Source organism: Nycticebus coucang, chromosome 2 (genome assembly GCF_027406575.1).
Source record: "Nycticebus coucang isolate mNycCou1 chromosome 2, mNycCou1.pri, whole genome shotgun sequence".
NCBI classification, from domain to species: Eukaryota; Metazoa; Chordata; class Mammalia; order Primates; family Lorisidae; genus Nycticebus; species Nycticebus coucang.
The window spans coordinates 133888519-133901920 of NC_069781.1; the positions used below are offsets into that span (position 1 = coordinate 133888519).

The window sequence follows — 13402 nt, forward strand, 5'->3', positions numbered from 1 at the left end:
TCCCTATGGAAATAACAGGTACCTATCAGGATTAGTGACCAACCACAGCAGCTCTTTCAAAGTCTGTTAGTGATCTGACATTGCACATCTGTTATTTCATTTAGACACTGACAGCAAAGGGTGACATTGTGTTGCTTCCATTTCTCTAAGTGATAAATCCACACAGCACTGTATAAAAATGGATCACTGTAAGGGAATTGGTTAACAAAGATGAAAGTGTAACAAAGAAACAAAAAATGGTAAAGATGGAATTGAAGTGGCATTTGAATAGAACATAAATGAAGTCCCACAGAATAGACAACTGTGGGAAGGTGGACATCCAGAGACTCTAGATATGAAGCCGGTGGAATTCACTGAACGCACACTGAGATGAGGAAAGTGGTTGTGACAAGGATGAGGATGTCCCAAAGGAAGTGAGACGTTCACACAAAAATTTTACATTTAAGGAACTGTCTGAGCCCATGGCACGACACTAGAAGCACGCTGGATTAAATGTTGAGTGCGATCCAAACATGATGCTTTCCCAAGGGTACAGGAAAGATGCTCTCTCAGTACATAGTAACAGTTACACTAGAAGAAAACAAACGCTGTTCAAATTACTCTTGATAACTTTTTTTTTTACAAAGAAATAAAGCACTTTCATTTTCAACGTCCGTAAGGCTTTAAATTGCAATGCATTAAATTATTAGCTTTTCTATTTTTTCATTTCCCTATACAGTATTTTTGTAACCATCAGTTAAGTAAGTTTTGCACGTTTTGACAAAAATTTTAAAGGTCATGGAACTCTTAATTGTTCCATTAAGGCAATTTTGCACAGTTCACAGCCATTTCCACTGTCCGGTACCACCCAAGTAAGAACTGCATGTGTGCGCATATATATAAAATATATATGGAGTATGTACTATATATAAATATAAAGGGCAGATCACACCATTACAAGTCATTCGGTGGTCATTATAAATAAAATATTCTCTGCTCTGTAAGTGTGCCCTTGGGATTCTTTTGGACTGGAATGGTTGAAACCGAGCTCCGGTAGTCCGCTGAACCCCGGATGCGCGCGGAGCGCGGGGCCCGGCGGTGCCGCGGGCAGCGCAGGCGGCGGCACCTCAGCCCCCGCTCTGGCTGCGAGGAGGCCCCGGCTCGCGGGGGGCGGGGGCGGCGGCGGGAGCCGCGGTTCACGCACGGCGGCGGCGGCGGGAGCGGCCGGGCACGCACGGCGACGGCGGCGCCGGGAGCGGGAGCGGAGCCGGCCACGCACGGCGGGGCGGCGGGAGCGGGAGCGGGAGCGGCGGGAGCTGTGGCGGCGGCGGATGGCCCAGAGCTGATCTATGCGGCGCTTGGAGGGGTTGTGTCTGCGGCGGCGGCGGCGGCGGCGGGGCCCTGCCCGCGAGCGGAGCGGGGACAAGATGAAGTACCAGAAATACCTGACGGTGCTGCAGATGGCCATTGGCGTCACCCCCTCCAACCGCGGCAGCCTCCTGCCGCTCAAGAGGAAGCTGTGGTGAGGGCGGGCACCGCCGCGGGACGCGCGCGGGCGGGTCGGGCCAGGGGGCGCCGGCCGGGGTCGCGGGGGCTCCGGGGCGGGTCGGGCCAGGGGGCGCCGGCCGGGTCGCCGGGGCCGCGGGGTGGGGTGGGGCGGGGGTCGCCGGCCGGGGTCGCGGGGGCTCCGGGGCTGGGCGGGACTGGGGCGCGCCGGCCGGGGTCGCTGGGGCTACGGGGTGGGGGCCAGGACGGGTCGTAGCCGGAGCGGGGGCCGCTGGGGGGCGTAGGCCGGACCTGGACCTGGCCCGGTCGTGCAGGCGGGAGGCCGTGGCCTGGCCCGACGGCGCGCGGCGCAGCAGCCATTTCCGAACCCCTCGGCCGGGCGCCGTCGCGTGTGGATCCCGAGGCAGGTGACACCGAGAGACGCGCGCTGCAGCGAGGCAGCGGCTGGAGGCCCCGGCGGCCGCACCCGGACACTGGCCTCCGCACAGTTGTCCTTTAAGCTTCATTCCAGCGAGCTCTGGTTCAGAATTTCCAGCCAGGCGGCCTTGCAGACAGCGAACAGTTTATCATGGCTGGATGCGTTTTCTATTATTTCTAGAAAGTCATTTGCTGCTGCTGATGTTGAGTACGTGGGCCGTTCAGAGGGCAAACCGAGTAAGTTGCAAGATTACAATTGCATTGTCAGAGACTGTGTTTTATTTGCACGCGTTTTGGTTCCTCCTACCTGGAAGATGTTAATGAGGTAATGGGAAGAGAACATCCTTAAAGAAAAACGCTGGAAGTTATTAGTGTATATTGCTGATTATCTATAGGCGTATATATTGCATGCCATTAGCATTTATATATGCCATCTGGAATCCCAGTGTCCACCCAGACATTCCACTGGCTTGATTTAGGCTTAAGACTCTTTCAAAAAATAAGTAAAGGAAAGCTGACTTCAGAAAAAAACGTGTCAGTAATCAGGATAGTCGGTGATGATTTTAATTTTAAAATCAGTGGTCAGTGTAGCTCATGAAGGTTTTATTGAATTTAATTGAACATGGGCTAGTGTAAAACTAGGGTTGTAGAGCAAAGAGGTGCATTTCTTTTCTTTTCTTTTTTTTTTTTTTTAGAGACAGAGTCTCACTTTGTTGCCCTTGGTAGAGTGCTATGGCGTCACAGCTCACAGCAACCTCCAGCTCTTGGGCTTAGCAGATTCTCCTGCCTCAGCCTCCTGAGTAGCTGGGACTACAGGGGCCCGCCACCACATCCCGCTACCACACCCCGCTATTTTGGGGGGTCGGATTTGAACCCGCCACCCTCGTTTATGGGGCTAGCACCCTACCCACTGAGCTACAGGCTCCACCCAAAGAGGTGCATTTCAAAAGTGCTACTTCTGCTGGAGTATTTCCTTCTTCCTCTGTAAATGTAGAATCATTTTTTTTTTTTTTGAGCCTCATGGGGTTGTACACAAGTCAACTCTGATGATGAATGCAAGGCGTCTACCCCTGTGACTGGCTGAATAATAGTTGCTTAGTAAATGTTAGTGTCATCCTCCCTGCCACCACCCCCTCCCGCTTTTTTCTTTAAAAGAGATTCAGTCTGCAAAAGATGTTTTAATTTAATGGGCAGCAAGTGGTAAAACCTCAGAGACTAGACTGATAAAAGTTGACAGCATTTGAATTAAATGTCCACGGAAGAACATTTTAGCAAATAAATGATTGTCACTACTGTAAAGGAAGAAGCAGTAACATTTGAAGATGACGTCCCAGATTGATGATGTGTGTGGGAAGAAATGACAGCACCGGCAGGCTTATCCTCCCTGATTGTCTCCTGAGCACTGTCAATATCTAACATGCTATTTATTTCACTTATTTTTAACAAATGTTACCTCTCTCCCAACCAAGAGAGAGAGGACTTTTGTTTGTTTAGCCCATTGCTGTGTTCTCTGCAGCTGGTATCGGGTGCAAAATAGCTTCTCATTAAATACTTGTTGAATGAATGAGGTTTTTTTTGTTTGTGTTTTTGTTTTTTCTTTTGCAGTTCCGGCATATGGGGCTGGCGCCCTACTTTGAGCCACAGGCGCCGCCCTGATGAATGAGTTTTTAAAATGCATGACAGGGAATGCATCTCTTTCTTGATATTCGACTTAAAAATTAAGATGCGGGCATAACATTTGAGGAGCTATCAGACATCATTATTAGCGGCACTTGATCACAAAGTTAGGGAACTAGGTTCATTCTTTTTTTTTTTTTTCCACTTGAGTACTGCTTCTGAAAATACATTATCTAAACACAGAATTTATGAAGAGAGGACTTGAAATAAAACCCAGGTAACTTTTGTACTCAAGCACATTTGAGGCAGGCAGTGAGTTAGGGCCAGGAATAAAAACCGTATTACTTGGAAAAGGGAGGGGGGCTTTTGTTGAACTTTTTCATGATCATAGATAAGCATTTCAGAATTGCCACTTAACTTGAAAATGTTAATCTAGTTTCTGTAGAGGCCAAGGGAAGAGCGCACTCTCCAAAGACCTTAAACACAGATGTATAATGCTTTATATTTTTAAGTTGGAGAACACTGTGCTGCCTAATTCATTTATCTCTTATATCCTCCAGAATTTTTTTATTTTTATCTTTTTGCAGTTTTTGGCTAGGCTCGGGTTTGAACCAGCCACCCCCAGTATATGGGGCTGGCACCATACTCCTCTGAGCCACAGGCACCGCCCATCCTCCAGAATTTTTTTCTAGATAACACCTCATTTCACTAGTGTCATAGCATCTGCACAAGAATTTGAGACCTAAGACATCATTAAATGTTTAGAAGATGAGAGAATGTAGGTCCTGACTCCAGAGTGGTAGGTGGGAACCAGTTGCAGACCTCAGCAATGTCTGTCACACTTTGCAGTCAGCTGGCTTAAATGCCCATTTACAAAATGTGAGGTCGGACTATGAAGACTGTTCATGGCATAAATGAACACTTGTATGAGGATGTTTATGAAAATTTGTACACTCTCTGTGTTTCTCTGCCTTTAAGTTGTTGCCATCATTATGGAAAGCTTATGCCGGCGTAAAGGCCAGGATTGCATGACCTAGTGGTTTGTTCCCACACTTCCAACTCCTGTGGGCGTTTGTACCCGTCAGTTTTCCTTTGTGTGGGATTGTCTTTCTGATCGCCTCTGCAAATTCCTTAAAGAATATATTTGCAGACAAATTTAGGTAAAAACTACAATGGACAATCAGACCCGCATCAGTGGAGTCTATAGGAACCCACTTCTCCTTGTCCCCTTCTACAAGAAACCTGGGAAGCAGGAGTGTTTGCAGCGGCGTTTGGTTCTGAGTCACTATGGGTGGTTACCCACAAGTGAGGCGGCTGTAAGTTTGTGCAGCCTGCTGTCTTCCTTTGGGCCCTTCTGTAATTGCCCCTGATGTAAAGCAATATTCCTGGAGCTGCTGGTAACAGATTGTCACAAACTTAACACAAACAATGTTACCTAATCCTTTGTACTATTGCATTAATCTGAAAAAAAAAATTTTTTTTAAGCACGAAAAGTAAAAAACCAAGAACAGAAATATATTCTCTCTCAGTTCTGGAGGCCAGAAGTCCAAAACAAGGATGTTGGCAGGTCCCTGCAACCTCGAAGGCTCTAAGGGAGGATCCTTCCCTGCATCTTCCTAGTGCTCCCTGTGGTCGCAGCGTCTCCCTCTGCCTCCACCTCCACGTGGCTGCTCTTCCTCTGTGCTCCCTGTCTTCTCCTCTCCTGTTTCTCCTGTCTCTTACAAGGACACTTATCATTGGATTTAGGGTCCACCTGGATAATCCAGGATGATCTTGTCTTGAGATCTTTAATTTAATTGCATCCGCAAAGACTCTTTTTCTAAATAAGGTGATATTCACCTTGCTGTTTGGTGGGTGTGAGGCCCAAATTTATAGTCACTTCTGCCTGTTTTATGTGAAATGTGAAAGTATCGTCATAATGATTTTATTGTCACAGCCTTTATTTTTTTGGGCAAAGTGCTTTTAGGAGTGTTTACACTGATCTTAGGAAGAAAAAGGGTATCACTTCATTTTCTTCATACTTGCAAAAGTGTGTTTCCCAGTTACTTGATTCAGTGGTTAGGAAGGCCGTGCAGACCCATGTGTTCACTCAAGTAGACATCCACTAATCAAACTGTAAAAATAATAAGAGCTTCCATTCATTGAGCTATTGCTTGTTAGACCCTATATAAGTGCTTTCCAGGCATCCCCTAAGGTAGTATGTTCCCGGTTTTATAAATGAGGTCATTGAGGGGCTAAAAAAGATAATGATTAGGAGGATGACATTCTAGAAAGAGAAAACAACTCAAAAACAGGAAAAAAATTCACTGGGAAGTGCCCTATAGAATTTTTTTTCCAATGGGACTTAAGCCAACTCATTTTCTAATTTTTTAATGAGCACATAATAGGCAATTACATTGTTATTTGTAAGTACAATAGAAGGCCATTTACCATTAACCTATTAAGTTAGTTATAGGTCTTAAGCTTTCTGAAGCCTGATGTTTATAAACAAAAATTACCATTTTGCTAGCTTTTCCTGAAATATCCCTCAGGAGGATTCAGTATCCTTTTAAGTCAGCTGTCCTGCTGAGCAGGGGCTCTGTTGTTTGCAATTTCCCTCACTGAGGGAAGGGGTTGCACTATGAGTCATTAGCATTCTCTCGAGTTGATTGTGGCTGTCAATTCATGATATCTTAAAATAAATATCTTGTGGAGGAATATTAGGTGTTACTTTGTTGACTGTTTAACTGCTTTGTTGTTACCATCTTGATTATTTTTGCCCAGTTGTTTGTTATTATTGAGTTATTTCCCAGGGATATTAGAAACGGGTAGGACGAATGAGCTTGGGAGTTCTTCCCCCTAAAGTGGGCTGTGGTCAGAAAAGCTTGAGAGCCAAAGCTCCTGAATTAGAAACAAAGAAAATGAATCCCTAAGGCTCCCTGGGGGAAGCGGGCTTCCAGAGACTGGGGAGTAGAAAGGCATTCCAGTGGAGGGAAGGGAATGGGAGGGAAGCTGTGTTGCACTGTGGTGTGTATTTTAGACAAGTGAAGCATTTAGATTTTCTGCCAGATTTAAGGCATGTTGCTCTACTGCGTTGAAGGCATAGCAGTCCATGTTTGGACAGCATCTGCCAAAGAGGCCAGAGGAGCTTTGTAAGTGCAGGTGTGGCATGACTGGTGAGATTGATTGGATTGGTGTCCTTGATCGGGTTTGATGGTGATATCTGGGCAGGTGCCAGCTGTCACCCAGACAGGGGCCTGTCTGGGAAGTTGTGCTGAAAGTTAGCCACAAGCTGAGGAGGGGAGGCCTCCTCCTTCCCCTCAGGAGCTAAGAAGAAGAAGCTGGCAGCACAGACCAGGCCTGGCCTGGCGGTGTCAGGTGAAGAGGAAGGAAAAGGGCAGTGACAGTAGGGACACAAAGGCTCAGCCTTCAGGGAGCAGACCTGCTGGTGTGTGTTTTATCACGCGGGAGCAAAGAGCAAAGTGAGAGCCTAAACCCCACCTGAGTTTCTGCCTTGTATGCCCATCAGCCGTGCCTACAAGTATAAAACGCTCTCATGAGGGAAGTTATGAAAGGGGTAGAGAGAGGCAGAAGCTTTCTCCCCAACTTCCCTCCAGGGATATTAAAATGGAAGGAAGAATTATTAAAGTAAAACTTCATTGTAAGCTAAATATTGATTTCTTTACAGTTCAAAGAAAAATATACAGTGGTTCGCACCTATAATCCCAGCCCTTTGGGAGGCCAAAGTGAGAGGATCCCTTCAGCCCAGGAGTTTAGCACTGGCCTGAGCAAGAACGAGAACTTCATCTGTCCTAAAAATAGAAAAACTAGCTGGGTGTTGTGGTGAGTGCCTGCAGTCCCAGCTACTTGGGAGGCTGAGGCAGGAGGATGGCTTGAGCCCAGGAGTTGGAGCTTGCGCTAAGAAATAGACTCTGTCTAAAAACAAAAAAGAAAAGAAAATGAAAAATATACCAGGTGCTTATACCTCAGTTCCTAACCTTGTTTCCTTGTCATTAAGGGTCATTCCCCAAATACTGGGAGAATAATCTCCAGAGTCTGAATTATTTATCTCTGATCCACCATCAGGACTGGGAAACAGTGGCACCTGGAGGTGGAATTGTCCTTGATGGGCTTTCTGTTCCCGCATGCAGCTTTTCTCGTCTGAGTTGTATGAACGTCTCTGTATTCTTGTGAGTGTCCAGCAGAAAACTGAACACATGCATCCTCCTCAGGATAAACAGTAATTCCTGAAGACTGTAATAACTGAAAAAGTAGACACTCAGGTGGTCCCACAAGACCATTTCTACTTACACTAGGGTTGATATTCTGCATTATTATCTGGATTCGCTTTTATTCTTTTCTTATGACCCCCAAAGGAAAGGGGGTCGTTACTGATCCACATGACGCTCCTTTTTCTTTTTTTTTTGAGACAGAGTCTCACTTTCTTGCCCCCAGTAGAGTGCTGTGGCATCGTAGTTCACAGCAACCTCAAACTCTTCGGCTCAAGTGATTCTTGACTCAGCCTCCAGAATAGCTGGGACTGCAGGTATCTGGCACAGCACCTGGCTGGTTTTTAGAGATGGGGTCTCTCACTTGCTCAGGCTCATCTCAAACTCTTGAGCTCCCAAGCAGTCCACCCACCTCAGCCTCCTAGAGTGCTGGGATTATAGGCATGAGCTACTGCACCTGGCCTGCCACATGCCTCTTATCATTTGACCTCTTAGCTTCATTTCAGAGACCTGGTCAAAGCTTTAAAATTGCCTAAATGACTTTGTGGGAGCTTAGTGGGTAGCATTAGAAAAGCATTGGAAAAAACATAGATCATAGCCTGGTTAAATTCTTAAGACAAGGTACTCTTGCAGAGTCTGTGTGCAGGATGAGTCCAGAGCTGATACCCCTCTGGTGTGTACCAGTACAACTCTGCTGGTGACCAAATGTTTTTATGATGATCCTGGTGAGGAGGGGTGGGTTCATTCTTCTAGCTATATTTATGATCTTTTTTTCTGTTTTATTTTGTCTTTGGATTTGGTATTACATTGAATTAACTCTAACAAATTTCTTTGCTGTCAGACATTCATAAAATTTGGTGGATACAAATTCCTACTATCTTTCTCACTTGAGGCAGGAGGATCATGTGAGCCCAAGAGTTTAAGACCAGCCTGGGAGCTTTTAAATTTGGAAAAAAGAGAAAATAGCAGTGCATTTTTAAGTCAGGTGAGAGAAAAACTTATGAAAAATACAAGATAGATTTATTTATCAAAAAAATTATGTTTGCAGTAACTTCCTAAAATTTGGTTACACCTACCAGCACTTCGAAATAAAGTGAAAGAGAAGAAATAAGGAGAAAAGTTGACTCATATATTGTTATGACTGTATTTTTCCTTCTCCTGTGCCCTCTTTTGAATAAAGTTCATTGTTTTCAGGGAAGCTTTTGCCCTGCAGAGAAGAGAACAAAGCTGTCCAATGTGCTGCATTTTATAATGAGAATCATGACAGTGGCATCATTAAATTTTTATTTTTCAATTTGAAGTTGAAAGGACTCACTGGAAATTCAGTGAAATAAAATTAATTGCAAAAACGACAACAAAATTAACAGCAGTCTGAGTAAACAGTAAGGAACCCTGTCAGTGGACCAGTGATTTTTGAGAGCCTTCTAGGATGTAGTTAGAGGAGTCATGGGACACGTAGGATAGCCTGCTGAGGGAAGAACCTGGCAGAGCCATCGTCAGAGCAGGTAAGGAGGAGACTGCTGCAGAGGCAGTGTGAAGAAGCTCAGGGGTGGGAGGACAGGGGACACTCGGGAATTGAAGGGATTGGGGTTGGTTGGCCCCTTCCTCCTCACTGTTTCTGCCAAGTAGAAGACAGCAGTGCTGCTTCCTCGCTTCCTAACACAGTAAGTGTGGGCACTGGAGCCAGAGAAACAGGGCTGAACTGGAGGGGGCTGGTGATCTCCCCTCCCCAGGAGGAGATGCTGCCTCGGACCCCCTGACAGCACATCCCCTCCCTCTCCCAGGCCACAGAGGCCACAGTAGATGCTACAGTGAGGAAACAGACATTCTCCAACATGAATATAAGTACATTTTAAAAATCACCCAGCAGCTAAAGAAAGCTAGTACCCATAATAAGTTACCAAATTAAAAAAAAAAAATTCCTGGGAAAGTGGAAAAACTAACATGGTTATTTTCAGAAAGATGAAAGAGAATATGCATTAATTAAAAAACAAACAGTAGATGACAGTGGTTCTCAACCTGTGGGTCGCGACCCCTTTTTAACAATGAAAATACATTGTGGCATTCGGAAGGTTGAGAACCACTGCTTTAGAAGTTTAGAATTTACTCATTGATAGAAAAAAGAATGGGAGATTTCACAAAACTGAAAGCAGATGAGCAATCTGAGGACTAAGCTAAAGAGTCACAAAAAAGCAAAGGTGATCAAAAGTATGAATAGGGACAGGCGCCGTGGCTCACACCTGTAAGCCCAGCACTTTGGGGCCTGGGGCAGGAGGATTGCCTGGGCCCAGGGGTACGAGGCTGCAGTGAGTTGTGACGGTGCCACTGCACCACTGTACTTCAGCCTGGGTGACAGAGCAAGACCATGTTCCAAACTGTGAACAAGGCATTGAGGATCCTGGAAAGTGTTTCCAAGATGGGAGTAGGGCCTTTTAGTGGGGATATAGGGTCTCCGGGAAAAAGGGGAATGAAGATGTGCTAATGCCACTTCCTGAGTGAGAGAAGGTGAGAATACCGATGAACCACGGAAAGATAGGAATTTCATTATGTGTGTGTTTATATAGACGTGTAAATATGTTAATGTGCCTGTGTGTATATAGTTAGCTAGAGTTAGGAGTCACCTTAATAAAATATGTAACTTTCAAACTACGGATTGGAAGGGGGAAAAAGTCCCAGAGTAGGGGAGGACAAACAAAACTTCATCATACCAATAAAGTAGAAAAATAAAGAAGAAAGCATTAGAAAAAACATAGATCAAGATGGCAAGAATAAACCTAAACATATCAGTAAACACAATAAATTCAAATGGAATAAGGTCCTCTCAAAAGTTATCTAGTCTTAGATTGGGTTAAAAGAAAACATTTCAGCTATATGCTATTTACTAAGGTACAACTGAAAAAAAGAAGAGACTTGGTAAGGTTGAAAATGTAAATACACAAAGATGATAAAAATGTATATGGAAAAATTATCAACAGATAAAATAGCATTTAAAGTAAAATCTTTAATTGGCAGAGAATTTTTTTATGTGATAAAAGATTAAATCTGTAGGAAATCAGAAACGTTAAGGCATCTAATAAAAAGGACTTGCAATATAAAAAGCACAAACTAGGTGGCTCCTGTGGCTCAGTGGATAGGGCACTGGCCCCATATACCGAGGGTGGTGGGTCCAAAGGTGGCCCCAGCCAAACTGCAACAAAAAGTAGCTGGGTGTTGTGGCAGGCACCTGTAGTCCCAGCTACTCAGGAGGCTGAGGCAAGAGAATCGCCTAAGCCCAAGAGCTGGAGGTTGCTGTGAGCTGTGACACCAAGGCACTCTACCATGGGCAATAAACTGAGACTCTGTCTCAAAAAAAAAAAAAAAAAAAGCACAAACTAAATACTCACGTAAGATCAAGTGACAAAGCCACATTCATAGTGACAAGCTCTGTAACAGTCCTTGGTACAGAATCAGCAGTTCATCCAGATGAAAATGTAATGAAGGGCATGGAGACATCCAGTTATAATGTGACACAGAGGTGACGTTGTTCTTATATTTAAGGACTCCCCCCACCCAGGTAGGCATTCGTATACACTGTTGTTGAAGGTACAGATTTGTACAGCCTTTTTGAAAGGCAGTAATATTTAGAAAGCGCCTCCCTCTGACCCTGCATTTCTACTTCTAGGAATCTTTCCTAAGTAAATATTACATTTGTGCCCAAAGATGTCAAGGATGTTTGTTGCTTTGTGGTCTTATAGCAAACATTTGAAAATGAACTAAATGCCCCTCAGTGGGGGGTAAAGGTTAAGTAACTTGTGTTATATCTACTGTATATTATGGAGTACTATTTAGCCATTAAACAGAGTGAGATAGTTCTGTAGGGGTTATTATGCAAAGAGCTTCAAAGTCTATTATTAAGTGAAAAAAATAAGGTGTAGAAAACATGAACAGTGTGGTCACCTTACTACAGAAATTTAAGAGGAAATAAATATAGGCATAGGTAAGAATAGGCATCTGTCTGGGAGGTTGTGCATGACGACCTGTCAGTAGTGGTTGATTTTGGAAAAGGGAGGGAGGTTTGAGATGAGGGAGAAGGTGGCAGCTTTAACTTTCCATTTCTGCATCTTTCTATACTCTTCAAATGTTTTAACTTGTGGAAGTTTTACTTTTATTCTAAACTGTAGCCACACCTAAACTAGTCTGTTTTATGGTATTTATTCTGTCTTATTAATGTAGAAATCATTTATTTTGTTACCAGTCCATTTTGTGTGTCTTTTTAAGCCATTAGTGACCTGTATTATACCTTTCAGACAACATTTTATTTCTTTTTTATTTTTTTTATTGTTGGGGATTCGTCAAGGATACAAGAAACCAGGTTGCACTGATTGCATTTGTTAGGTAAAGTCCCTCTTACAATCCTGTCTTGCCCCCAAGAGGTGTGGCACACACCAAGACCCCACCCCCTCCCTCCTTCCCTCTTTCTGCTCTTCCTTTCCCCACCGCTCCCCCCTTCTCTCTCTCCTCTGCCCTTCCCCCATCCCACCGTATCCTTAATTGTCATTAATTGTCCTCATATCAAAATTGAGTACATAGGATTCATACTTCTCTATTCTTGTGATGCTTTACTAAGAATAATGTGTTCCACTTCCATCCAGGTTAATACGAAGGATGTAAAGTCTCCATCTTTTTAAATGGCTGAATAGTATTCCATGATGTACATATACCACAGCTTGTTAATCCATTCCTGGGTTGGGGGAAATTAGGCTGTTTCTACATTTTGGTGATTGTAAATTGAGCTGCAATAAACAGTCTAGTGCAAGTGTCTTTATGATAAAAGGATTTTTTTCCTTCTGGGTAGATGCCCAGTAATGGGATTGCAGGATCAAATGGGAGGTCTAGCTTGAGTGCTTTGAGGTTTCTCCATACTTCCTTCCAAAAAGGTTGTACTAGTTTGCAGTCCCACCAGCAGGGTAAAGGTGTTCCCTTCTCTCCACATCCACGCCAGCATCAGCAGTTTTGAGATTTTGTGATGTGGACCATTCTTGCTGGGGTTAGATGATATCTCAGGGTGGTTTTTGTTTGCATTTCTCTAATATATAGGGATGATGAGCATTTTTTCATATGTTTGTTAGCCATTCGTCTGTCTTCTTTAGAGAAGGTTCTATTTTTGTCTCTTGCCCATTGATATATGGGATTGCTGGCTTTTTTCATGTGGATTAATTTGAGTTCTCTATAGATCCTAGTTATCAAGCTTTTGTCTGATTCAAAATATGCAAATATCCTTTCCTATTGTGTAGGTTGTCTATTTGCTTTGGTTGTTGTCTCCTTAGCTGTACAGAAGCTTTTCAGTTTAATTAAGGCCCATTGTTCATTTTTTGTTGTTGTTGTAATTGCCACAGAAGTCTTCTTCATAAAGTCTTTCCCCAGGCCCGTATCTTCCAGTGTTTTTATTATGCTTTCTTTGAGGATTTTTATTGTTTCATGCCTTAAATTTAAGTCTTTTATCCATCTTGAATCAATTTTTGTGAATAGAGAAAGGTATCCAGTTTCAGTCTTTTACATGTGGATATCCAGTTCTCCCAGCACCATTTATTGAATAGGGAGTCTTTCCCCCAAGGTATGTTCTTATTTGGGTTATCTAAGATTAGGTAGTTATAAGATGTTAGTTTCATTTCCTGATTTTCTATTTGATTCCAAAT

The 13402-nt window shown here is 43.9% G+C and overlaps 1 protein-coding gene across 5 annotated transcripts in view; it reads left to right on the plus strand.

Moving 5' to 3' along the window:
- Positions 1-1275: 1275 nt before the first annotated feature.
- The window catches only part of TJP1 (tight junction protein 1), a 274852-nt gene continuing 262725 nt past the window's right edge, over positions 1276-13402 (plus strand). For 4 of the 5 annotated variants that reach the window (XM_053581948.1, XM_053581949.1, XM_053581950.1 and 1 more), the window contains exon 1: positions 1276-1501. In XM_053581948.1, coding sequence (XP_053437923.1) covers positions 1329-1501 — 173 coding nt within the window. In that variant the 5' untranslated portion in view covers positions 1276-1328. The remainder of the gene's footprint in view (positions 1502-13402) is intronic. The other variant, XM_053581951.1, reaches the window with a different exon arrangement.